This window comes from Tachyglossus aculeatus, chromosome 11 (genome assembly GCF_015852505.1).
Source record: "Tachyglossus aculeatus isolate mTacAcu1 chromosome 11, mTacAcu1.pri, whole genome shotgun sequence".
Classification (NCBI taxonomy): Eukaryota; Metazoa; Chordata; class Mammalia; order Monotremata; family Tachyglossidae; genus Tachyglossus; species Tachyglossus aculeatus.
In genome coordinates this window covers 24,391,834-24,419,209 of record NC_052076.1, presented here as the reverse complement: position 1 = coordinate 24,419,209, position 27,376 = coordinate 24,391,834, and the positions used below count along the sequence as shown (strand labels likewise).

The following is a 27,376-nucleotide window of genomic DNA, read 5'->3' as shown; positions in this document are numbered from 1 at the left end:
CCATTTAGGTCCTCCCCGGGAGCCGGCCAGAGTGGACATCCCTCCAGGCTCGGTGAGGGCAGGAGTCTGGAAGAGCCGGGAAGCATCATGGAGCGGTGGATAGAGCACAGCACAGGCCTGGGACTCAGAAGGACCTCGGTTCTAATCCCGGCTCTGCTGTGTGACCTTGGGCAAGTCACTTTACTTCTCTGGGCCTCAGTTACCTCATCTGTAAAATGGGGATTAAGACCACGAGCTCCGTGTGGGACGGGGACCGTGTCCAACCCTATTTGCTTGTAACCACCCCGGCGCTTAGTACAGTTCCTGGCACAGAGTAAGCGCTTAACAAATATGGCAATTATTATTAGCTGGAGTGGGAGAGGGGAGGGGGCAGGAGAGCATGCTCGTAACCACCCCGGCGCTTAGTACATTTCCTGGCACGGAGTAAGCGCTTAACAAATACCACAACTATTATTAGCTGGGGTGGGAGAGGGGAGGGGGCAGGAGAGCAGCCTGGCCTACTGGCTGAAGCACAGGCCTTGAAGTCTGAAGGACCTGGGTTCTAATCCCGGCTCCGCCACCTTTCCGCTGTGCGACCTCGGGCAAGTCACTTCACTTCTCTGGGCCTCATCATCATCATCACTCGTATTTATTGAGCGCTTACTGTGTGCAGAGCACTGTACTAAGCGCTTGGGAAGTGCAAATTACCTCAGTGATCACCTCTGTAAAATGGGGATGAAGGCTGTGAGCCTCACATGGGACAACCTGATCACCTTGTGTCTTCCCCAGCGCTTAGAACCGTGCTTGGCACATAGTAAGCGCTTAACAAAAACCATCATCATTACTATTTTTCTCTGGGCCTCAGTTACCTCATCTGGAAAACAAGGATTAAGACTTTGAGCCCCATGTGGGACAGGGGCTGTGTCCAATCCTATTACCTTGTATCTATCCCGGTGCGTAATACAGTGCCGGGCACATAATAAGCGCTTAACGAATACCATTAAAAAGAAAAAAGGGAGAAGCAGGGGCCTGGACAGAGTCCCGACTGGGCTGCCCAACACGAAGAGGGTTAGAGGGAGCAAAGGTCAGAGGTCAGGACAGCCAGAGCGCCACGGCAAGTGGCCAGAAACACACGGCAGAAGCCCGCCCTTTAGCACTGGAGGCTTTATTGGTGGAGGCCGAGCTTTGTCTAGGCTTTGTGGGGGGCTTTTGGGGGGCTGCGACACGACATCTTTAAATGTATATGCAGCAATATCGGGGACCCTCTCCTTGCTCCTGCCGTCCCGCTGGAAGAGAAACGGTCAGAGCGTTAGCTTTGGGGCCGGCACCCTCAGGGCCCGGGGGGCGGACTGGGTTGTGGCAGCGGGACAGACCGCAGACCCCTGCCCCATCCCTGGGGCAGGGGCTGGGGGGACGGGGAGGCGAAGAGGAGGAAGCCCCCCAAGACCGCCCCTCAAATCAGAATGAGTACTGGACCTCCCATCTCCTCGGCCCCCCAGTCTCCACAGCCTGCCACCTTGCTCTCCCCGGGGTTGCCGGTCGAGGGTGTTCTTGATCAGCGGGGTGGCACAGTTGGGGGGTTTTGGGGGGAAGGCCCCAAACGTGGGGCCACTGGGATCATCTTTGGGGTTCCTGCCGCCGAGGGGAGGCAAGGGGGAGGGCAGACCTGGGCCACGGGACATCACTTTTAAACTGTGAGCCCACTGTTGGGTAGGGGCTGTCTCTATATGTTGCCAACTTGGACTTCCCAAGCGCTTAGTCCAGTGCTCTGCACACAGTAAGCGCTCAATAAATACGATTGATTGATCACTCACTCTTTCCGGATTTCTTGCTCTGCTGCCTGAGCTGTTGGTCGGGGGCGAGGGGTCCTCTTCTCTTGTAGCTTTTCCACCGTGGCCAGTCCCGACAGCAGCCCCTGCAGCTCTAAAGGGAAGGGTGCCCCGGGCTTCTCTCCGGGGCCCGCGGATGGACGGGTCGGGGGGCTCCCGGCTACGGGGGGCCTGGAGGTGAGTCCTGGTGCCTCCTTGGGGGCAGAAGGTCTGACTGGCGACGTCCTGGGTGGAGAGGTCTTGGAAGCGAAACCTTGAGACTCCTTCGAGGAAGAAGGTCGGGCCGAAGGGGGCCTGGAAACAGGTTTTTGAGACTCCCTGGAGGCAGAGGGCTCAGCCGGAAGGGTCCCAGGAGCGAATCCTTGAGACTCCTTCGAGACGGAAGGTCTGGCTGAAGGGGTCCTGGAAGCCGATTTTGGAGGCTCCTTTGAGACGGAAGGCCTGGCTGAGAGGGGCCTGGAGGCAGATTTTTGAGACTCCTTGGAGGCAGACGGCTCAACGGGAGGGGTCCCGGGAGCCAATCTTTGAGACTCCTTCGAGACAGAAGGCCTGGCTGAGGGGGGCCTGGAAACAGACTTTTGAGACTCCTTGGAGGCAGAGGGCTCAGCTGGAGGGGTCCCAGGAGCGAATCCTTGAGACTCCTTTGAGACAGAAGGTCTGGCTGAAGGGGTCCTGGAAGCAGATTTTTGAGGCTCCTTTGAGACTGAAGGCCTGGCTGAGAGGGGCCTGGAGGCAGATTTTTGAGACTCCTTGGAGGCGGATGGCCTGGCTGAGGGGGGCCTGGAAACAGACTTTTGCGACTCCTTGGAGGCAGATGGTCTGGCTGAGGGGGGCCTGGAAACAGACTTTTGAGACTCCTTGGAGGCAGAGGGCTCGGCTGGAGGAGTCCCGGGGGTGAATCCTTGAGATTCCTTCGAGGCAGACAGTCTGGCTGAAGGGGTCCTGGACGGCGAGGCCCCGGGAGCGGATCTTTGAGACTCCTCCGAAGCAGAGAGCTTGGCTGGAGTTATCGCGGCCGGGGCGGGCCCCGGAGCCTCCTCTTCCGCGTCGCGGGGTCCCGGGACGGAGGCAGAAGAGGAGCTCTTCGAGGAGGCCGCCCGGGGTTGTGGTTTGCCGAGCGAGATGTCAGAGGCAGGAGGCTCCTTCCCGAGAGCACGGCCCGGAGAGTCCCCCCTAAGCAGGTCTGACTCGAACAAGGTCTGGGACGTGGGCCGGGCCTCCGTGGGGAGCCTGGGGAGAGAGGAGGAGGAGGAGGAGGAAGAAGAGGAGGAGGCTTTGGCGTCGGGGGCGGGAGGCAGCAGCCGGGAATCGGGCCCCGCCGCCTGTTGGATGCTGTTCTCCGAGGCCTGGATGAGCCTGTCGACGTAGAACAGGTGCTTGGAGGTCTGTGCGTAGGCCGTGCGGACCCCGGCCGGCAGGAGCGGCGGCTCGGGAGGGGACGACTCCAGCGACTCCAGGGAGGTCTGGATCTCGATATCCGTCTTGGGGGCCGGGGGCACCTTCCGGGGGGCTGGCTTGAACGCCAAATCCGACGTCTGCACCTGGGCGTCGACTGTTCTCGGGGGCTCTTCTCCCGCCAAAGGCTCCGGTTCTGGTTCCGGCTCGGGTTCCGGTTCTGGTTCGGACTCCGGTTCGGGCTCCGGCTCCGGCTCGGGTTCGGACTCCGGCTCCGGCTCCGGTTCCGGTTCTGATTCCGGCTCCAGCTCGGGGACTTCATCGAGGAGCTGTCACAGGAAACATCTCCATCAGGAGGGTGATACTTGATGGGCACCCCTGTGTCTTCTGGACCTACTGAAACCCTCTGCTCCCTCTCCCCCCATGGCACGTCCCAAAACTAAGCCTGTGTCCTCGGGCTGCGCCCAGCTCTGCCCTCTGGGCTGGGGACCTAATCATCTAGACTGTGAGCCCGTTGTTGGGTAGGGACTGTCTCCATCTGTTCCCCAATTGTACTTTTCAAGCGCTTAGTACAGTGCTCTGCACACAGTAAGTGCTCAATAAATACGATGGAATAAATAAATGGGATGACTGGGGGTTCACCAACTCCTTCCTGCGTCACTTTGCACTCTTTATTCGCCTCAGCCTCAACCCCAAAGCACTTATGTGCTAATAATAATAATAATGATGGCATTTATTAAGCGCTTACTATGTGCAAAGCACTGTTCTAAGCGCTGGGAGGATACAAGGTAATGAGGTTGTCCCACGTGGGGCTCACAGTCTTCATCCCCATTTTACAGATGAGGGAACTGAGGCCCAGAGAAGTGAAGTGACTTGCCCAAAGTCACACAGCTGACAAGTGGTGGAGCCAGGATTTGAACCCATGACCTCTGACTCCGAAGCCCGGGCTCTTTCCCACTGAGCCACGCTGCTTCTCTAAGTACTAAGGGGTCCTGGAAGCAGATTTTTGAGGCTCCTTTGAGACAGAAGGCCTGGCTGAGGGGGGCCTGGAAGCAGATTTTTGAGACTTGTACTAAGCACTTGTACTTGTACTAAGCACTTATGCTTAGTACAGTGCTCTGCACATAATAAATGCTCAATAAATACGATTGATTGATTATGTAAATATCTGAAATTTATTTAATTCTATTAATGTCTGTCTCACCCTCTAGAATGCGTCTACAAACTCTGCTCTACTGGACTCTCCCAAGTGCTTCTAGACTGTGAGCCCATTGTCGGGTAGGGTCCATCACGCTGGAGAAGCAGCGTGGCTCAGTGGAAAGAGCCCGGGCTTTGGAGTCAGAGTCATGGGTTCAAATCCCGACTCTGCCAACTGTCAGCTGTGTGACTTTGGGCAAGTCACTTCACTTCTCTGTGCCTCAGTCACCTCATCTGTAAAAACGGGGATGAAAACTGTGAGCACCCCCTGGGACAACCTGATCACCTTGTAACCTCCCCAGCGCTTAAAACACTGCTTTGCACATAGAAAGTGCTTAACAAACACCAACATTCTTATTATTATTATTATTATTATTATTATATGTTGCCAACTTGTACTTCCCAAGCGCTTAGTCCAGTGCTCAGCACACAGTAAGCGCTCAATAAATACGATGGAATGAATGAATGAATGAATAATAATAATAATAATTGTGATATTTGTTAAGGCTTTCTACCTGCCAGACACTGTACTGAGCGTTGGGGTAGACACAAGATAATTTGGTTGGACACAGTCCCAGATGATGATGATGTTGATGGTATTTGTTAAGCACTTACTATGTGTCAAGCACTGTTCTAAAGTTAATCAGGTTGGACACAGTTCCTGTCCCACATGGGGCTCACAGTCTTAATCCCCTTTTTACGGATGAGGAAACTGAGCACCAGAGAAGTGAAGTGACTTGCCCAAGGTCACACAACAGACAAGTGGCGGAGCCAGGATTCGAACCCAGGCTCTCTGACACCCAGGCCCGGACTCTTTCCACTAGGCTACGTGCTTTCTGCACACACTAAGCGCTCAACAGATTTGACCAATTGATTGGGCCATTCATGAGGTCAATAACCAGAACTGCCCGCCCCTAACAATAATAATAATAATAATGATGGCATTTGTTAAGCGCTTGCTATGTGCAAAGCACTGTTCTAAGCGCTGGGGGGATACTAGGTGATCAGGTTGTCCCACGTGGGGCTCACAGTCTTAATCCCCATTTTACAGATGAGGTAACTGAGGCTCAGAGAAGTTAAGTGACTTGCCCAAAGTCACACAGCTGACAATTGGCGGAGACGGGATTAGAACCCACGACCTCTGACTCCAAAGCCTGGGCTCTTTCCACTGAGCCACGCTGCTTCCACTGAGCCACACTGATATTAGGCTGACCCCTTCTAGACTGTGAGCTTCTAGACTGTGAGCCCACTGTTGGGTAGGGACCGTCTCTATAGGTTGCCAACTTGTACTTCCCAAGCTCTTAGTACAGTGCTCTGCACACAGTAAGCGCTCAATAAATACGATTGATTGATTGATGATTAGAATAATAATAATAATAACTGGTATTTGTTAAGCATGTACTCTGTACCAGGCACTGAACTGAGCGCTGGGGTGGATACAAGCAAATTGGGTTAGACTCAGTTCCTGTCCAATGTGGGCCTCACAGCTGCGTGGCTCAGTAGAAAGAGCACAGGCTTTGGAGTCAGAGGTCATGGGTTCAAATTCCGGCTTCGCCAATTGTTAGCTGGGTGACTTTGGGCAAGTCACAACTTCTCTGGGCCTCGGTTCCCTCATCTGTAAAATGGGGATGAAGACTGTGAGGCCCCCGTGGGACAACCTGATCACCTTGTAACCTCCTCCGCACATAATAATAATAATAATAATAATGGCATTTATTAAGTGCTTACTATGTGCAAAGCACTGTTCTAAGTACTGGGAAAGTTACAGGGTGATCAGGTTGTCCCACGGGGGGCTCATGGTCTTCATCCCCATTTTCCAGATGAGGGAACTGAGGTCCAGAGAAGTAAAGTGACTTGCCCAAAGTCACACAGCTGACAATTGGCAGAGCCGGGGTTTGAACTTTATTTATTTATTTGTTTGTTTGTTTGTTTGTTTATTTATCTTGTACATATCTATTCTATTTATTTTATTTTGTTAGTATGTTTGGTTTTGTTCTCTGTCTCCCCCTTTTAGACTGTGAGCCCACTGTTGGGTAGGGACTGTCCCTATATGTTGCCAACTTGTACTTCCCAAGCGCTTAGTCCAGTGCTCTGCACACAGTAAGCGCTCAATAAATATGATTGATTGATTGAACCCATGACCTCTGACTCCAAAGCCCAGGCTCTTTCTACTGAGCCACGCTGCTTCTCCACACAGCTTAGAACAGTGCTTTGTACATAGTAAGCGCTTAATAAATGCCATCATCATCATCATCATTCCCCAGTTTGCAGATGAGGTAACAGAAGCCCAGAGAAATGAAGTAACCTGCCCGAGGTCACACAGCAGAAAAGCAGTGAAGATGTAATTAGAACCCAGGCCCGTGCTCTCTCCGCTATGCCGTGCTGCAAACCCGTGTAGCTTAAATTTGTCAGAAAGGGCCAGGTCGGGGGGACGACAAAAGGGTGATTCCATAGCCCTTGGCAATAATGCCTTCCTCTGAGCAAATGCTGTGAACTGTAAGCTATGCTGTAATAATAATAATAATAATAATAATAATAATAACAATAACAATAACAACAATAATAATAATAATAGCATTTATTAAGCGCTTACTATGTGTAGAGCACTGTTCTATGCGCTGGGTAGGTTACAAGGTGATCAGTTTTTGTCCCACGGGGGGCTCACAGTCAATCCCCATTTTACAGATGAGGTCACTGAGGCGCAGAGAAGTGAAGTGACTTGCCCAAAGCCACACAGCTGACAGCTGAGCTCGTTGTGGGCAGGGAACACATCTACCAGAAGAAGCAGAAGGGAAGCAGCGTGGCTCAGTGGAAAGAGCACGGGGTTTGGAGTCGGAGGTCACGGGTTCAAATCCCCGCTCCGCCAACTGTCAGCTGGGTGACTTTGGGCAAGTCATTTCAATCAATCAATCAATCAATCAATCAATCGTATTTATTGAGCGCTTACTGTGTGCAGAGCACTGGACTAAGCGCTTGGGAAGTACAAGTTGGCAACATATAGAGACAGTCCCTACCCAACAGTGGGCTCACAGTCCAAAAGACTGAGATTTCACTTCTCTGGGCCTCAGTTCCCTCCCCTGTAAAATGGGGATGAAGACTGTGAGCCCCCTGTGGGACAGCCTGATCACCTTGTAACCTCCCCAGCGCTTAGAATAGTGCTTTGCACATAGTAAGCGGTTAATAAACGCCATCATTATTATTATTATTACAGGCTTTACACACAGCACTCAATCAATACCACTGAGTGCCATCCCGACTCCGCCACATCTGCTGTGTGACCTTGGGCAATTCACTTCACTTCTCTGAGCCTCAGTGACCTCATCTGCAAAATGGGGGTTAAGACTGTGAGCCCCACGTGGGACAACTTGATCACCTCGTATCCCCCGCCCCCCGCGCTTAGAACAGTGCTCCGCACATAGTAAGCGCTTAATAAATGCCATCATTATTATTATTATTAACTTGATCACCTTGTATCCCCCCCCAGCGCTTAGAACAGTGCTCCGCACATAGTAAGCGCTTAACAAATGCCATCATTATTATCGATTGATTGGGAGAGTTCAAAGTGAGAAGTCCCCAAGGGACTTTTGCTTCCCAAGCGCTTAGTACACAGTAAGGGCTCAATAAATACGATTGAATGAATGAATGACTCAGCCCGGGGGTCTCTCTCTTTCCCCTTAAAGCACCACCCGCCCCGGGCGATCACCTCAACCACGTCTTCGGGCTCCGAAGCTTCGGGCTCCGGTTCCGGCTCTGGTTCTGGCTTGGGTTCTTGAATTTCATTCCTGCTGGAGGAGGAGGAGGAGGAGGAACACACGACTGGATTGAACTGTAGGGACTCCTGGGGGCTTGGTGGGCTCCTGGGTTCATCCATTCATTCATTCAAACGTATTTATTGAGCGCTTAACTGTGTGCGGAGCACTGGACTAAGCGCTTGGGAAGTCCAAGTTGGCAACATCTAGAGACGGTCCCTACCCGACAGCAGGCTCACGGCCTAGAAGGAAATTTGGAGAATGCGGGCATCATTCATTCATTCATTCAATCGTATTTATTGAGCACTTACTGTGTGCAGAGCACTGTATTAAGCGCTTGTATTTATTACTCTATTTATTCATTTATTTTATTTGTACGTATTTATTCTATTTATTTTATTAATATGTTTTGTTTTCTTCTCTGTCTCCCCCTTCTAGACTGTGAGCCCACTGTTGGGTAGGGACCGTCTCTAGATGGTGCCAACTTGTACTTCCCAAGCGCTTAGTACAGTGCTCTGCACACAGTAAGCGCTCAATAAATATGATTCAATGAATGAATGAATGAATGAATGAAGTACAAGTTGGGCATCGATCCCGCTACCTCTCACATGCTAATCAATCAATCAATCATATTTATTGAGCTTTCTAGACTGTGAGCCCAATGTTGGGTAGCGACCGTCTCTATATGTTGCCAACTTGGACTTCCCAAGCGCTTAGTACAGTGCTCTGCACACAGTAAGCACTCAATAAATACAATTGAATGAATTGAATGAATGAATTTATTGAGCGCTTACTGTGTGTAGAGCACTGTACTAAGCGCTTGGGAAGTACAAGTTGGCAACATATAGAGACAGTCCCTACCCAACAGTGGGCTCACAGTCTTGATGGGCTCACAGAGCTAAGCGAGCGCTCTGCCATTTGAGCTAATTCCCCTCCCCTAGTCCAGTGCTCCGCACACAGTAAGCGCTCAATAAATACGTGAATGAATGAATGGTCAAATGAGAAGCAGCGTGACTCAGTGGAAAAAGCCCGGGCTTTGGAGTCAGAGGTCATGGGTTCAAATCCCGGCTCTGCCACTTGTCAGCTGGGTGACTTTGGGCGAGTCACTTCACTTCTCTGGGCCTCAGTTCCCTCATCTGTAAAATGGGGATGAAGGCTGTGAGCGCCCAGTGGGACAACCTGATCACCTTGTAACCTCCCCAGCGCTTAGAACAGTGCTTTGCACATAGTAAGCGCTTAATAAATACCATTATTATGATTATGATTATGATTATTATTAAACCCCCATCCCTGGAGACAAAGAATGCCGGATTAGCCCAGCCATTCCGCTGGGAAGGGCTGCCCGGAAGCAATCGGGAAGGGTCTCGGGGTTCGAAGTGACCGGGGCCCTGGGAATACCGAGGGACAGGGGCTGGTCAGGGCATTACCAATTCTCCACTACGTCCACGTCCTTCTTACTGCAGCATGGAAAGATCCCGGCACCTGGAGGGGACAGAGGAGGAGAATGGAGTGAGCGAAGCTGTTTTACGGATTTCCCTTCATGTCTGTCATCAATCGTATTTATTGAGCACTTACTATGTGCAGAGCACTGTCTGTCTCTCCTTCTAGACTGTAAGCAGCGTGGCTTAGTGGAAAGAGCCTGGGCTCGGGAGTCAGAGGTCGTGGGTTCTAATCCCGGCTCCGCCACTTGTCTGCTGTGCGACCTTGGGCGAGTCATTTAACTTCTCTGGGCCTCAGTTCCCTCATCTGGAAAATGGGGACTGTGAACCCCGCGTGGGACAACCTGATTACCTTGTAGACTGTGAGCCCACTGTTGGGTAGGGACTGTCTCTATGTGATGCCAATTTGTACTTCCCAAGCGCTTAGTACAGTGCTCTGCACATAGTAAGCGCTCAATAAATACGATTGATTGATTGATTGATTGATTGATTGTATCCACCCCGGTGCTTGGCACATAGTAAGGGCCTAACAAATACCATCATAAGAAGCAGCGTGGCTCAGTGGAAAGAGCACAGGCTTTGGAGTCAGGTCACGGGTTCAAATCCTGGCTCTGCCACTTGTCAGCTGTGTGACTTTGGGCAAGTGACTTCACTTCTCTGGGCCTCAGTGACCTCAGCTGTAAAATGGGGATTAAGACTTCGAGCCCCCCGTGGGACAACCTTATCACCTTGTAACCTCCCTGGCGTGTAGAACAGTGCTTTGCACATAGTAAGTGCTTATTAAATGCCATCATCATTATTATTAAAATCGTTGTGGGCAGGGAATTTATTCATTCATTCAATCAACCGTATTTACTGAGCGCTTACTGTGTGCAGAGCACTGTACTAAGCGCTTGGGAAGTACAAGTTGGCAACATATAGAGACAGTCCCTACCCCACAGTGGGCTCACAGACTAGAAGATACATAGTAAGGGGCTGGGGTCACCCCAGCCCCAAGGATCCTTGTGGGATCCTTGTCTGAGGAATTACCCATGACTAATCATCATCATCATCAATCGTATTTATTGAGCGCTTACTGTGTGCAGAGCACTGGACTAAGCGCTTGGGAAGTCCAAGTTGGCAACATCTAGAGACAGTCCCTACCCAACAGTGGGCTCACAGTCTAAAAAGGGGGAGACAGAGAACAAAACCAAACATACTAACAAAATAAAATAAATAGAATAGATAGGTACAAGTAAAATAAATAAATAAATAAATAGAGTAACAAATATGTACAAATATATATACACTATAATATAATGCTGAGGGGATACAATGTAATCAGGTTGTCCCACATGGGGCTCAAAGTCTTCATCCCCATTTTACAGGTGAGGTCACTGAGGCCCAAAGAATAATAATAATGATGGCATTTATTATAAGCTCCTCCAGGGCAAGGATTATTACAATACAACAATTTTGGGCTGCTCTCAAAAGGGGTGCATTTTACAACCTCTTGTAACACTCACATATTTTACACCGTTGATAACTCCCTTCCAGCCCCTCTACACTGGAAACTCGTTATGGGCAGGGAATGTGTCTACCAACTCTGTTATACTGGACTCTCCCGAGACCTCAGTACAGTGCTCTGCACACAGTAAGCGCTCAATAAATACCACTGACTGATTGCGATTTATTTCCGGACGCCCTCCCCGACCGCCCCCTCCGATTAGGTTAGATTTGTCAGCTCCTTAAAGGTAGGGATTGTGGCAACTACTGCAGTCTCCCAGCGATTAGTAGAGGGCTTTGCACTAAGGAGGTGCTCAATAAGTATCATTTAGCCAGCTGGGGACCAGGGCACTGCCTCTCTGGGACTCAGATCCCGGAGACCCGATGGTCCAGCCCGGCCCGGCCAGCCGACAGCGGCCTGGACTTCCAAGGAAGCACTTGGCTGGCTCTCCCAGCGCTTAGAACAGTGCTTTGCACATAGTAAGCGCTTAATAAATGCCATCATTATTATTATTACAACCTCACTGTGGGCAGGACAACTGTCCACTTTGTTCTACGGTTCGTCCCACGTGCTTAATACAGGGTTCTGCATTCGATCGATTCATTCGATCGCATTTATTGAGCGCTTACTGTGTGCGGAACACTGTACTAAGCACTTCTGCAAACAGTAAGCACCCAATAAATACAACTGATTGATTGTTTGATCCCCTCAGGGCCCCTCTGGTGTTTGAGGAATGTGTTGACTCAAGTCACCGTCCAAACCGCAACCCCATTAATCCAATCTCTCATCCTACCCCTTCCCAGACTGAGCCCCTTCCCACCTTACCTCCTTCCCTTCCCCACAGCACCTGTATATATGTTTGTACATATTTATTACTCTATTTATATTACTTCTACATATCTATTTGATTTATTTTATTTGGTTAATATGTTTGGTTTTGTTCTCTGTCTCCCCCTTGCAGACTGTGAGCCCACTGTTGGGTAGGGACCGTCTCTATATGTTGCCAACTTGGACTTCCCAAGCGCTTAGTACAGTGCTCTGCACACAGTAAGCACTCAATAAATACGATTGATTGATTGATTGATTACCCCGCTTTGATTAGGGTATCAGCCTCCTTGGTGACCTCCCAGCCTCCTGTGTCTCCCCAGTTCAGGGCACACTTCACTCTGCTGCCCGGATCATTTTTCGACAAAAACGTTCAGGCCACGTTTACCCCTCTCCTCCTCCCCCTCCTCATCAATCGTATTTATTGAGCGCTTACTGTGTGCAGAGCACTGTACTAAGCGCTTGGGAAGTCCAAGTTGGCAACATATAGAGACAGTCCCTACCCAACCTCCGGTGGTTTCCCTCCCACCTCCGCATCAAACAGAAACTCCTCACCACGGGCTTTTAGACTGTGAGCCCACTGATGAAAGGGACTGTTTCTAGATGTTGCCAACTTGTACTTCCCAAGCGCTTAGTACAGTGCTCTGCACACAGTAAGCGCTCAATAAATACGATTGATTGATTAATCCCCTTGCCCCCTCCTACCTCAACTCGCTACTCTCCTACTCCAATCCAACCCACATACTTCGCTCCTTAATGCCAATCTCCTCACTGTCTCTCCATCTCATCCGTGATCTCTCGACCGCATCCTACCTCCGGCCTGCAACGTCCTCCCTCCTCGTATAATAATGACGGCATTTATTAAGCGCTTACTATGTGCAAAGCACTGTTCTAGGCGCTGGGGGGGATACAAGGTCATCAGGTTGTCCCACGTGGGGCTCACAGTCTGAATCCCCAGTTTACAGATGAGGTAACTGAGGCACAGAGAAGTCGAGTGACTTGCCCAAGAGACTCTCTCCCCCATCAAAACCGTATTGAAGGCCCATCTCCTCCAAGAAGCCTTCCCTGACTAACCCCTCCTCTCCTCTTCTCCCTCTCCTTTTTGCGTCACCCTGACTTGCTCCCTTCAATCATCCCCCCGAACCCAGCCCCTCGGCACTTATGTCCATACCTCTAATTTATTTATTTATATTAATACCTGCCTTCTCTTTTAAACTCTAAGCTCATTGTGGGAAGGGAATGTTTTTATGGTTGTGTTGTACTCTCCCAAGTGCTTAGTACCATGCTCTGCACACAGCAAGTGCTCAATAAATACAGCATGGGAAGCAGAGTGGCTTAGTGGAAAGAGCCCTGGCTTAGGAGTCGGAGGTCGTGGGTTCTAATCCCGGCTCCACCACTTGTCTGCTGTGTGACCTTGGGCAAGTCATTTCACCTCTCTGGGCCTCAGTTACCTCATCAGTAAAATGGGGATTTAGCCTGGGAGCCCTGTGTGGGACAGAGACCATGTCCAACCTGATTGCCTTGCATTTACCCCAGCTCTTAGAACGGTGGTTGGCACATAGTAAGCGCTTAACAAATGCCATCATTTGCCATCATCCCCTCCCCACAGCACCTGTATATATGTATGTATGTTTGTATGTATTTATTACTCTATTTATTTATTTGTTTTATTTGTACATATTTATTCTATTTATTTTATTTTGTTAATATGTTTTGCTCTCTGTCTCCCCCTTCTAGACTGTGAGCCCACTGTTGGGTAGGGACCGTCTCTATAGGTTGCCAACTTGTACTTCCCAAGCGCTTAGTCCAGTGCTCTGCACATCATCATCATCATCAATCGTATTTATTGAGTGCTTACTGTGTGCAGAGCACTGGACTAAGCGCTTGGGAAGTCCAAGCTGGCAACATATAGAGACGGTCCCTACCCAACAGTGGGCTCACAGTCTAAAAGGGGGAGACAGAGAACAAAACCAAACTTACTAACAAAATAAAATAGAGTAGATATGTACAAGTAAAATAAATAAATAAATAGAGTAAGCGCTCAATAAATACGACTGAATGAATGAATCATTAATTAATACGACTCAATGAATGAACACAGGTTTGATAAAGCAGGACCGTGAGCAGGACAGTGAGGGCTCCCTATCGTCCCCTGGGAGATTATGATGATGATGATGATGGTTATTAAGTAGGATGGAGTGAAGGCCTGAGGGCAGGGGGGCGATTTTTAGTGGGGCCAGCAGAGGGCAGGAGTGAGTCCCCCCTACGAGAGAATGAATGAATGAATGAATAAATGAAAGAATGCCTGAGGGCGGGGGGGGGCGGTTTTTAGAGGGGCCAGCAGGGGGCAGGAGTGAGCTCCTCCTACAATAGAATGAATAGACTGAATGCCTGAGGGCAGGGGTGCAGTTTTTAGTGGGGTCAGCAGAGGGCAGGAGTGAGCTCCTCCTACGATAGAATGAATGAATGAATGGCTGAGGACAGGGGGGGCGGTTTTTAGTGGGACCAGCAGAGGGCAGGGGTGAGCTCCGCCTACGTTAGAATGAATGAATGAATGAATGGAGTGAATGCCTGAGGGCAGGGGGGCGGTTTTTAGTGGGGCCAGCAGAGGGCAGGGGTGAGTACTCCCTTTCATTCATTCATTCATTCAATCGTAATTATTGAGCGCTTACTTATTGAGCTCTTACTGTGTGCAGAGCACTGTACTAAGTGCTTGGGAAGTACAAGTTGGCAACATATAATAATAATAATAATGATGTTGGCATTTGTTAAGCGCTTACTATGTGCAGAGCACTGTTCTAATCGCTGGGGGGGGATACAAGCTGATCAAGTTGTCGCATGTGGGGCTCACAGTCTTAATTCCCATTTTACAGATGAGGGAACTGAGGCACAGAGAAGTGAAGTGACTTGCCCAAGGTCACACAGCAGACAGGTGGCGGAGCCAGGATTCAAACCCACGACCTCTGACTCCAAAGCCCGGGCTCTTTCCACTGAGCCACGCTGCTTCTCAGATAGAGACGGTCCCTACCCAACAGTAGGCTCACAGTCTAGAAGGGGGAGACAGAGAACAAAACATATTAACAAAATAAAATAAATAGAATAAATACGTACAAATAAAATAGAGTAATGATGATGATGGCATTTGTTAAGCACTTACTATGTGCATAAATACATACAAACATATATACAGGTGCTGTGGGGAGGGGAAGGGGGTAAGGCGGGGGATGGGGAGGGGGAGAAGGGAGAGAGGAAGGAGGGGGCTCAGTCTGGGAAGGCCTCCTGCAGGAGGTGAGCTCTCAGTAATAATAATAATAATAGTAATGGCATTTATTAAGTGCTTACTATGTGCAACGCACTGGTCTTGAAGGGAGGAAGAGAGCTGACAGAATGAATGAATGAATGAATGGAGTGAATGTCTGAGGGCAGAGGGGCGGTTTTTAATGGGACCAGCAGAGGGCAGGGGTGAACTCCTCCTACGATAGAATGACTGAATGAATGAATGAATGAATGCCTGAGGGCAGGGGGGCGGTTTTTAGAGGGGCCAGCAGGGGGCAGGGGTGAGCTCTCCCTACGATAGAATAATGAATGAATGAATGAATGAATGAATGAAGCGAATGCCCGAGGGCAGGGGAGCAGATTTTAGTGGGACCAGCAGAGATTAGGGGTGAGCTCCTCCAACGATAGAATGACTGACTGAATGAATGAATGCCTAAGGGCAGGGGGGCGGTTTTTAGAGGGGCCAGCAGGGGGCAGGGGTGAGCTCTCCCTACGATAGAATGAATGAATGAACGAATGAATGAATGAATGGAGTGAATGCCTGAGGGCAGGGGGGCGGTTTTTAGTGGGGCCAGCAGAGGGCAGGGGTGAGCTCTCCCTACGATTGAATGAATGAATGAATGGAGTGAATGCCTGAGGGCAAGGGGGCGGTTTTTAAGGGGCCAGCAGAGGGCAGGGGTGAGCTCCCCCCAAAATAGAATGAATGAATGAATGAATGAATACCTGATGGCAGGGGGGCGGTTTTTAGAGGGGCCAGCAGAGGATAGGGGTGACCTTCTCACAGGATAGAATCAATCAATCAATCAATCGTATTTATTGAGCGCTTACTATGTGCAGAGCACTGTACTAAGCGCTTGGGAAGTACAAATTGGCAACACATAGAGACAGTCCCTACCCAACAGTGGGCTCACAGTCTAAAAGGGGGAGACAGAGAACAGAACCAAACATACCAACAGAATAAAATAAATAGGATAGAAATGTACAAAATAAATAAATAAATAAATAAATAGAGTAATAAATATGTACAACCATATATACATATATACAGGTGCTGTGGGGAAGGGAAGGAGGTAAGATGGGGGGATGGAGAGGGGGACGAGGGGGAGAGGAAGGAAGGGGCTCAGTCTGGGAAGGCCTCCTGGAGGAGGTGAGCTCTCAGCAGGGCCTTGAAGGGAGGAAGAGAGCTAGCTTGGCGGAGGGGCAGAGGGAGGCCATTCCAGGCCCGGGGGATGACGTGGGCCGGGGGTCGATGGCGGGACAGGCGAGAGCGAGGTACAGTGAGGAGATTAGTGGTGGAGGAGCGGAGGGTGCGGGCTGGGCAGTAGAAGGAGAGAAGGGAGGTGAGGTAGGAGGGGGCGAGGGGATGGACAGCCTGGAAGCCCAGGGTGAGGAGTTTCTGCCTGGTAGAAGAAATGGAGTGAATGCCTGAGGGCAGGGGGGCGGTTTTTAGTGGGGCCAGCAGAGGGCAGGGGTAAGCTCCTCCTACGATAGAATGAGTGAATGAATGAATGAATGTCTGAGGGCGGGGGGGGCGGTTTTTAGAGTGGCCAGCAGAGGGCATGGGTGAGCTCCCCCCTAAAACAGAATGAATGAATGAATGAATACCTGATGGCAGGGGGGCGGTGTTTAGAGGGCAGGGGTGAGCTCCCCCTACTGTTGGGTAGGGACCGTCTCTAGATGTTGCCAACTTGGACTTCCCAAGCGCTTAGTACAGTGCTCTGCACACAGTAAGCGCTCAATAAATACGATTGAATGAATGAGTGAATGAATGTCTGTCTCCCCCTTCTAGACTGTGAGCCCACTGTTGGGTAGGGACTGTCTTTATATGTTGCAAATTTGTACTTCCCAAGCGCTTAGTACAGTGCTCTGCACATAGTAAGCACTCAATAAATGCGATTGACGATGACAGAATGAATGAATCCCTGAGGGCAGGGGGGCGGTTTTTAGAGGGGCCAGCAGAGGGCAGGGGTGAGCTCCCCCTACGATAAAATGAATGACTGAATGAATGCCTGAGGGCAGGGGGGCGGTTTTTAGGGGGGCCGGCAGAGGGCAGGGGTGAGCTCCCCCTACGATAGAATGAATGAATACCTGAGGGCAGGGGGGCGGTTTTTAGGGGGGCCGGCAGAGGGCAGGGGTGAACTCCCCCTACGATAGAATGAATGAATCCCTGAGGCAGGGGGGCAGTTTTTCGTGGGGCCAGCAGAGGGCAGGGGTGAGCTCCCCCTACGATAGAATGAATGAATGAATGCCTGAGGGCGGGGGGGGGGCGGTTTTTAGAGGGGCCAGCAGAGGGCAGGGGTGAGCTCCCCCTACGATAGAATGAATGAATGAACGCCTGAGGGCAGGGGGGCGGTTCTTAGTGGGGCCGGCAGAGGGCAGGGGTGAGCTCCCCTTACGATAGAATGAATGAAGGGCTGAGGGCAAGGGTGTCCGCCGGCGGGTGACGTCACTTCCGGCCCCGCAAGTTTTTGCTTTTTGTTTGCCATTTCACCCGCCCCTCTTCCGTCCCCCCCGTGGCACCTGTGCGTCCCATGTCGGCTGGGGGCCCGTGCAGTCTTGGGTCGGGGTCGGTGGCGGAGGGGAGGGGAGCGGCCGGTCCGCCGGTCCACCCCAAGCCCGCCTCCAGCGCGCTCTTCGCTCCCGCCGCATCCCGGCGCAACGCGCGGCCCCGCCGGCGGAGGGCGCCCGCGCGCCTGTGACGTCGACGCGCGCCTGTGACGTCGACGCGCGCCGGCGACGTCGCAGCGTGCCCTCTGTGACGTCACGAGGGGGCGGGGCCCCGGAGGCCCGTTGGACCGTCTCGAGTTCTGTCTCATTCATTCATTCATTCATTCATTCATTCATTCAATCGTATTGATTAATCAATTAATCGTATTTATTGAGAGCTTACTGTGTGCAGAGCACTGGACTAAGCGCTTGGGAAGTCCAAGTTGGCAACATCTAGAGACGGTCTCTACCCCACAGTGGGCTCACAGTCTAAAAGGGGGAGACAGAGAAGAAAACCAAACAGACTAGCAAAATAAAATAAATAGAATAGATATGGACAAGTAAAATAAATAAATAGAGTAATAACTATGTACAAACATATATACATATCATCATCATCATCAATCGTATTTATTGAGCAATATGTTGTCAATATGTTGCCAATTTGGACTTCCCAAGCGCTTAGTACAGTCCTCTGCACACAGTAAGCACTCAATAAATACGATTGATGATGATGATGAGCACTTACTATGTGCAGAGCGCTGTACTAAGCGCTTGGGAAGTACAAATTGGCAACATCTAGAGACAGTCCCCACCCAACAGTGCGCTCACAGTCTAAAAGGGGGAGACAGAGAACAAAACCAAACATACTAACAAAATAAAATAAATAGAATAGATAGGGACAAGTAAAATAAATAAATAAATAAATAGAATAATAAATAAGTACAAACATATATACATATATGCCTCTCCACCCGACAGCCACTCCCTGGTCCAAGCGTCTGTCATGTCTTAGGGACTGTCTCTATATTTTGCCAACTTGTACTTCCCAAGCGCTTAGTACAGTGCTCTGCACACAGTAAGCGCTCAATAAATACGATTGATGATGATGATGTCTTGGTTAAGGGCCTACAGTGTGCAGAGCACTGTACTAAACCCTTGGAAAGTACAAGTCGGCAACATTCATTCATTCAATCGTATTGATTGAGCGCCTACAGTGTGCAGAGCGCTGTATTAAGTGCTTCTATTCATTTATTTATTTGTACATATTTATTCTATTCATTTTATCTTATTAATATGTTTTGTTCTCTGTCTACCCATTCTAGACTGTGAGCCCGTTGTTGGGTAGGGACCGTCTCTAGATGTTGCCAACTTGTACTTCCCAAGTGCTTAGTACAGTGCTCTGCACACAGTAAGTGCTCGATAAATACGATTGAATGAATGAATACAAGTCGGCAACATTCATTCATTCAATCGTATTGATTGAGCGCCTACAGTGGGCAGAGCGCTGCACTAAGCGCTTCTATTTATTTATTCATTTGTACATATTTATTCTATTTATTTTATTTTATTAATATGTTTTGTTGTCTGTCTCCCCCTTCTAGACTGTGAGCCCGCTGTTGGGTAGGGACCGTCTCTAGATGTTGCCAACTTGGACTTCCCAAGTGCTTAGTACAGTGCTCTGCACACAGTAAGTGCTCAATAAATACGATTGAATGAATGAATGAATACAAGTCGCCAACATTCATTCATTCAATCGTATTGATTGAGCGCCTACAGTGTGCAGAGCACTGGACTAAGCGCTTGGGAAGTACAAGTCGGCAACATTCATTCATTCATTCATATTGATTGAGCACCTACAGTGTGCAGAGCACTGTACTAAGCGCTTGGGAAGTACAAGTCGGCAACGTTCATTCATTCAATCGTGTTGATTGAGCACCTACAGTGTGCAGAGCACTGTACTAAGCGCTTGGGAAGTACAAGTCGGCAACATTCATTCATTCATTCTTCAATCATATTGATTGAGCGCCTACAGTGTGCAGAGCACTGTACTAAGCGCTTGGGAAGTACACCTGTATATATGTTTGTACATATCACTCTATTTTATTTGTACATATTTATTCTATTTATTTTATTTTGTTAATATGTTTTGTTTTGTTCTCTGTCTCCCCCTTCTAGACTGTGAGCCTGCTGTTGGGTAGGGACTGTCTCTAGATGTTGCCAACTTGGACTTCCCAAGCCCTTAGTACAGTGCTCGGCACACAGTAAGCGCTCAATAAATACGATTGAATGAAAATGAATGAATACAAGTCGGCAAAATTCATGTGTCCCACATGAGTTGGGACACAAGCCTACACCACAGGGGATGGAAATCCAGGCCAGTAATAATAATGATGGCATTTATTAAGCACTTACTATGTGCAAAACACTGTTCTAAACGCTGGGGAGGTTACAAAGTGATCCGGTTGTCCCATGGGGGGCTCACAGTCTTAATCCTCATTTTCCAGATGAGGTAACTGAGGCCCAGAGAAGTGAAGTGACTCTCCCAAAGTCATACAGCTGACAATTGGCGGAGCCGGGACTTATTCATTCATTCATTCATTCAATTGTATTTATTCATCAACATCAATCGCATTTATTGAGCTCTTACTGTGTGCAGAGCACTGGACTAAGCGCTTGGGAAGTCCAAGTTGGCAACATCTAGAGACGGCCCCTACCCAACAGCGGGCTCACAGTCTAGAAGGGGGAGACAGACAACAAAACAAAACGTATTAACAAAATAAAATAAATAGAATGAATATGTACAAGTAAAATAATAAATAAATAGAGTAATAAATATGTACAAACATATACATATATATATACATATATAGCAGTGTGGCTCAGTGGAAAGAGCACGGGCTTTGGAGTCAGAGGTCAGGGGTTCGAATCCCGGCTCCACCCCAAGTCTGCTGTGTGACCTTGGGCAAGTCACTTAACTTCTCTGAGCCTCAGTTCCCTCATCTGTAAAAATGGGGATTAAGACTGTGAGCCCCACGTGGGACAACTTGATCACACTGTATCCCCCCAGCGCTTAGAACAGTGCTTTGCACATAGTAAGCGCTTAACAAATGCCATTATTATTATTATTATTATTATTGTTATTATTATTATTATTATTATATGATGCCCCCCGCCCCCATGTACCATGGAAAGGTTACAGATATTGTTTGAATGTACGTGTTTCTGTTGCCGTATGTGGTATGGGCCTTAGACCCTGCAGCCTACTGGCTGGGGCCAGGAACCAAACCAAATAAGATGATAGATTCTGCCCAGCTCTGCACCAAATCTGTACCAAATCTGCACCAATCCAGTCCTCACTTGTTTTCAAATCTACCAGTCACTGTGATGAGCAACAGCAGTATATAAGCCCATTGTATCGGGCACTCGGGGCCTTTTCCCTTAAGGAAATGAGCCCGCCGGGTGCGGTACCCCCTATTCGGTCTTCGGGGCCTTTTCCCTTAAGGAAATGAGTCCGCCGGGTGTGTTACCCCCTATTCGGTCTTCGGCCTTACCAATAAAAACTTTATTAAAACTTTCGGCAGTCACATGCTAATTCTTTAGTCGCCCAGCGACTTGGTGGCCATCCGGAATAACCGCCGCCATCATATATACATACATATACAGGTGCTGTGGGGAGGGGAAGGAGGTAAGACGGGGGGATGGGAAGGGGTAGGACAGGGAGAGGAAGATATATAGAGACATATAGTGATGGCCCCTACCCAACAACGGGCTTACAGTCTAGAAGGCTTCCAGGCTGTCCATCCCCTCTCCCCCTCCTCCCTCACCTCCCTTCTGTCCTTGTCCATCGCAGCCCGCACCCTCCGCTCCTCTGCCACCGCTCACCTCCTCACCGGGCCTCGTTCTCGCCTGTCCCGCCGTCTACCCCCGGCCCATGTCCTTCCCTGTGGCCTGGAATTCCCTCCCTCCGCACATCCGCCAAGCTCGCTCTCTTCCTCCCTTCAAAGCCCTGCTGAGAGCTCACCTCCTCCAGGAGGCCTTCCCACACTGAGCCCCCTTTTTCCTCTCCTCCTCCCCACCCCCCAGCCCTACCTCCTTCCCCTCCCCACAGTACATGTATATATTTGTACAGATTTATTACTCTATTTTACTTGTACAGATTTACTATTCTATTTATTTTGTTAATGATGTGCATCTGGCTTTAATTCTATTTGTTCCGACGATTTTGACACCTGTCTCCATGTTTTGTTTTGTCGTCCGTCTCCCCCTTCTAGACCGTGAGCCCGTTGGTGGGTAGGGACCGGCTCTATATGTTGTCGACTTGGACTTCCCAAGCGCTCAGTCCAGTGCTCTGCACACAGTAAGCGCTCTATAAAAACGATTGAATGAATGAGTGAATGAATGAATGAATGCCGAGGGTCCCGGGCCCCTTCCCCACAGGGTCCCTGGGGTCAGGGGCCTCCAGCAGGCCTGTCTCCTCCATCCACTATCTGAGACCCATCTTCCCTGCCCTGGTTCATTCATTCAATCGTGTTTATCGAGCGCTTACTGTGTGCAGAGCACTGTACTAAGCGCTTGGGAAGTACAAGTCGGCAACATATAATAATAATAATGGTATTTGTTAAGCGCTTACTATGTGCGAAGCACTGTTCTACGCGCTAGGGAGGTTACAAGGTGATCAGGTTGTCCCACGGGGGGCTCACAGTCTTCATCCCCACTTTCCAGATGAGGTCACTGAGGCCCAGAGAAGTGAAGTGACTTGCCCAAAGTCACACAGCTGACAGTTGGCGGAGCCGGGATTTGAACCCATGACCTCTGACTCCAAAGCCCGGGCTCTTTCCACTGAGCCACGCTGCTTCTCAGAGACAGTCCCTACCCAACAACGGGCTCACAGGCTGGAAGGGGGAGACAGACAACAAAACCAAACATGGAGACAGGTGTCAAAACCGTCAGAATAAATAGAATTATGGTTGTGGCCCCGCGGGTGACCAGGGGGCTCGGGGGCTTCAGTGCCCCCGAAGACCCAGCCCCTGCCCAAAGAGTGGGGACAGGGGGTGCTACCACTGGCCCGCCTCCAGCTCCATTTGCTTGTAACCACCCCAACGCTTAGTACAGTGCTCTGCACACAGTAAATGCTCAATAAATGCGAATGAATGAATGAATGAGTGAATGAATATAGTGCCCGACACATAGTAAGCAATGAGAGAAGCAGCGTGGCTCAGTGGAAAGAGCCCGGGCTTGGGAGTCGGAGGTCATGGGTTCAAATCCCGGCTCCGCTGCTTGTCAGCTGGGTGACTTGGGGCAAGTCACTTCACATCTCTGGGCCTCGGTTCCCTCATCTGGAAGATGGGGATGAAGACTGTGAGCCCCAGGCGGGACAACATGGTCACCTTGTATCCACCCCAGCGCTTAGAACAGTGCTTGGCACATAGTAAGCGCTTAACAAATGCCATCATCATCAAGTCCACTTCTCTGGGCCTCGGTTACCTCACCTGGAAAATGGGGATGAAGACTGTGAGTCCCACATGGGACAACCTGATCACCTTGTAACCTCCCCAGCACTTAGAAGAGTGCTTTGCACATAGTAAGCGCTTAAATACCAAAATAATAATAATAATAATTCTTATTATTATAATTAAACTGTGAGCCCACTGTGGGGAAGGAACCGTCTCTATCTGTTGCCGACTTTTACTTCCCAAGCACTTAGTACAGTGCTCTGCACACAGTAAGAGCTCAAGAAATATGAGTGAATGAATTAATGAATGAATCTGTACTTCCCAAGCGCTTAGTCCAGTGTTCTGCACACAGTAAACGCTCAATAAATACGATTGAATGAGTGAATGATGAACGAATGCCATTGCGGGGGCTGGGCTTCACTTGCTGGACCCAAACTTGCCCCCGATTGCCATCGCTGTACAGTTCAATTAGGGAAGGAGCATGGCCTAGTGCTGGGGGCGTCAGGGGACCTGGGTTCTAATTCCGCTCAGCTGTGCGACCATGGGCAAGTCATTTAACTTCTCTGTGCCTCTGTTTCCTCATGTGTAAAATGGGGATTCAACCTGTTTTCCTCCCACTTTGAATGCAAGCTCCATGTGGGACAGGGACTGTGTCTGACCTGATTATCTTTTTCTACCCTAGGGCTGACTACAGAGCTTGGCATATGGTAAGCGCTTAACAAATACTACTACTAATAATAATATTGATAATAATAATGATAATAATAATGGTGGTATGTGTTAAGCACTTACTGCCAAGCACTGTTCTAAGCGCTGGGGGAGATACAAGGTGATCAGGTTGTCCCCCGTGGGGCTCACAGTCTTCATCCCCATTTTATAGGTGAGGGAACTGAGGCCCAGAGAAGTGAACTGACTTGCCCAAAGTCACACAGCTGACAAGTGCATAGAGCTTTAATTCTATTTGTTCTGACGATTTTGACCCCTGTCTACGTGTTTTGTTTTGTTGTCTGTCTCCCCCTTCTAGACTGTGAGCCCGTTGTTGGGTAGGGTTGGGTAGAGAAGCAGCGTGGCTCAGTGGAAAGAGCCCAGGCTTGGGAGTCAGAGGTCATGGGTTCGAATCCAGGCTCCACCACTTGTCGGCTGTGTGACCTTGGGCAAGCCACTTCTCTGTGCCTCAGTTCCCTCATCTGTAAAATGGGGATGAAGACTGTGAGCCCCCCGTGGGACAACCTCATCACCTTGTATCCCCCCAGCGCTTAGAACAGTGCTTTGCACATAAGTGCTGAATAAATACCATTATTATTATTATTAGGGATAATGCCCTCCCTCTGCCAATCCGCCAAGCTAGCTCTCTTCCTCCCTTCAAGGCCCTACTGAGAGCTCACCTCCTCCAGGAGGCCTTCCCGGACTGAGCCCCTTCCTTCCTCTCCCCCTCGCCCCCCTTTTCATCCCCCCCATCTTACCTCCTTCCCTTCCCCACAGCACCTGTATATATGTATATATGTTTGTACATACTCATTACTCTATTTATTTATTTTACTTGTACATATCTATTCCATTTATTTTATTTTGTTAGTATGTTTGGTTTTGTTCTCTGTCTCCCCCTTTTAGACTGTGAGCCCACTGTTGGGTAGGGACTGTCTCTAGATGTTGCCAACTTGGACTTCCCAAGCGCTTAGTACAGTGCTCTGCACACAGTAAGCGCTCAATAAATACCATTGAATGAATGAATGATTAGAATGATTAGAGAAGCAGCGTGACTCAGTGGAAAGAGCACGGGCTTTGGAGTCAGAGGTCATGGGTTCAAATCCTGCTCTGCCAATTGCCAGCTGTGTGACTCTGGGCAAGTCACTTAACTTCTCTGTGCCTCAGTTACCTCATCCGTAAAATGGGGATTTGGACTGTGAGCCCTCCATGGGACAACCTGATCACCTTGTAACCTCCCCAGCGCTTAGAACAGTGCTTTGCACATAGTAAGCGCTTAATAATAAATGCTATCATTAGAACCCACGACTTCTGACTCCCAAGCCCGAGCTCTTTCCACTAAGCCACGCTGGTTCTTTATTACTACAATTATTTATTCATTTAGGGACAGACAGTTGAGGGCAATGACACGGCTGAGGCCGGTGGACCTGGGGGCCCTAGCAGGCACCGCGATTGGCAGAAGGGCTAAGGTTGGGCTGGATTTATAATAATAATTTCTAAAAATTTCTAAAAATGCCACCCCGGCTCCGCTTGAGCCCGGCTGGAACGAGCCCGTTCACTTCTCTGGGCCTCAGTCACCTCATCTGTAAAATGGGGATTAAGAGTGTGAGCCCCATGTGGAACAGGGACTGTATCCAACCCGATTAACTTGTACCCACCCCAGCGTTTGGCACATAGTAAGCGTTTAACAAGTACCATGATAATAATGAGAAGAGAAGCAGCGTGGCTTAGTGGAAAGAGCACGGGCTTGGGAGTCAGAGGATGTGAGTTCTAATCCCACCTCCGCCACTTGTCTGTTGTGTGGCCCTGGGCAAGTCACTTCAGTTCTCTGTGCCTCAGTGACCTCATCTGTAAACTGGGGATGAAGACAGTGAGCTCCACGTGGGACAATTACGCTGTATCTACCCCAGCACTTAGCACATAGGAACTGCTTAAATACCATAATAATTATTATTAATAAAATGGGGATTGAGACTGTGAGCCCCATGTGGGACAGAGACTGTCCAACCCTATTTTCTTGTACCCACCCCAGCGCTTAGTACAGTGCCTGGCACATCGTAAGTGATTAACAAATACAATTATCATTATTATTGGGCCAGGGCCTAGCTTGGGAGACAGGGCAGCCTACAGGCAACTGCCCGGGACTGGAATTCAGAAGACCGCTACTGGCCTGCTGTGAAGCCTCGGGCAAGTCACTCAACCTCTCGGGGCCTCAGTTTCCTCATCTGTAAAATGGGGATAAAATACCTCTTCTCCCTCCCTCTTGACTGAATCCAGTCTGATGATGTCATCCCTACCCCAGTGCTGGAAAGGCACTTAATGAGCCCCATGACCACTGTGGACTCCACCACGACCTTAGGCCCGGGCAATCAGTCGCCGACCAAAGGTGGGGTTCCCCAGAGCCTGTGCCGTTGGGACGTTGGTTGGCTCTCCGGGTCGGGAGGTGTCTGGTTGGATGCCACTCTGCCACTCCGATACTTCCTTTTCCTTTTATTTATTTATTTATTTATTTATCATTTATCATTATTTATCATTTATTTATTTATTTATTATTTATCTTACTTGTACATTTCTATCCTATTTATTTTATTTTGTTGGTATGTTTGGTTCTGTTCTCTGTCTCCCCCTTTTAGACTGTGAGCCCCCTGTTGGGTAGGGACTGTCTCTATGTGTTGCCAATCTGTACTTCCCAAGCGCTTAGTACAGTGCTCTGCACATAGTAAGCGCTCAATAAATACGATTGATTGATTGATTGATTGATTGATTTTCCTTCCCATCAGGGCCTGGACAGGTCCCAGGGACTTCCCGGCGGTTGGGAGATGAGCCGCACCCGACACGTCTTCGCGGGCACCGGATTTGGGGGGAAGGGAGCACCGCCCGGCTGTACCCGTGGGGAACAGAAGCGGGGGGGAAAGATAAAGGGCGAGCCACACCCCGGTTCTGGAGAAAAAGGGGCAGGAGCACTCTGGGTTCGAGCCGCTTGCCTGGGTGACGGGAGCGGGCCTCAAGGGAGAGGCAGGACAGCTCCCGGCTTAGATGTCACCCCAACTTTATTCCTTTTTTTTTTTCAGAAGAAAACACTGTCAGTCCTGGTGCAGACTGTGCAGTCACGGATGTCCCTGGGTCACGCAGGAGACTTGGTTGTCCACCCATCGTGGGGAGCATGCGGTCATCCGTGGCTCGCGGAGGGAGGCTGCTGTCTTTGGGTCGTGGGAGGGCCGAGAGGCTCCACGGATGCCCGGAGCCCCTCTGCTACTGCACCCGGGGGAGGCAGGTCCAGGGTGCGGTTGAGGGGGCATCGTCCGGGCAGGCCGCGGGGGACCCTTCGGCCCCAGGAATACGAGCTTTCACGTGGTGAGGGCCCCTCGGAGCCCCACGGTCTCTGAGCCGTTCAACTGAGGCTCAGGATGCTGGGATCCCGTCTCACGACGGTGGCCAGGAAGAGCCGGGACGAGGCTACCGCCTCGGGGGAGACGGCTGGTAGGTGGGTTGGCGATGGGGGCAGGCTGACGTGTTTCCCGCCATCCTTTGGCACCTTCCCCCACCTCTCCGA

At 49.9% G+C, this 27,376-nt stretch overlaps 1 protein-coding gene across 1 annotated transcript; it reads right to left on the bottom strand.

Annotated features, from left to right (window-relative positions):
• Positions 1 to 980: 980 nt before the first annotated feature.
• On the bottom strand, positions 981 to 27,348 carry SPATA32 (spermatogenesis associated 32). The gene is made up of 8 exons (XM_038754271.1): positions 27,284 to 27,348; positions 27,008 to 27,146; positions 26,654 to 26,807; positions 17,696 to 17,887; positions 9,577 to 9,631; positions 8,104 to 8,185; positions 1,794 to 3,532; positions 981 to 1,265 (listed from the first exon to the last, which is right to left on the bottom strand). Exons 1-8 carry the CDS (start codon positions 27,346 to 27,348, stop codon positions 1,169 to 1,171), a joined length of 2,523 nt encoding a protein of 840 aa, XP_038610199.1. The 3' UTR covers positions 981 to 1,168.
• Positions 27,349 to 27,376: the final 28 nt, after the last annotated feature.

Coding starts and splice junctions, on each gene's coding strand:
- SPATA32 (XM_038754271.1), bottom strand. CDS start 27,348: ATGGCGGGAAACACGTCAGCCTGCCCCCATCGCCAACCCACCTACCAG. Junction 27,147..27,283: donor CAGCCGTCTCCCCCGAGGCG/GTAGCCTCGTCC, acceptor CTGGGGCCGAAG/GGTCCCCCGCGGCCTGCCCG. Junction 26,808..27,007: donor AAAGACAGCAGCCTCCCTCC/GCGAGCCACGGA, acceptor CCCGTCACCCAG/GCAAGCGGCTCGAACCCAGA.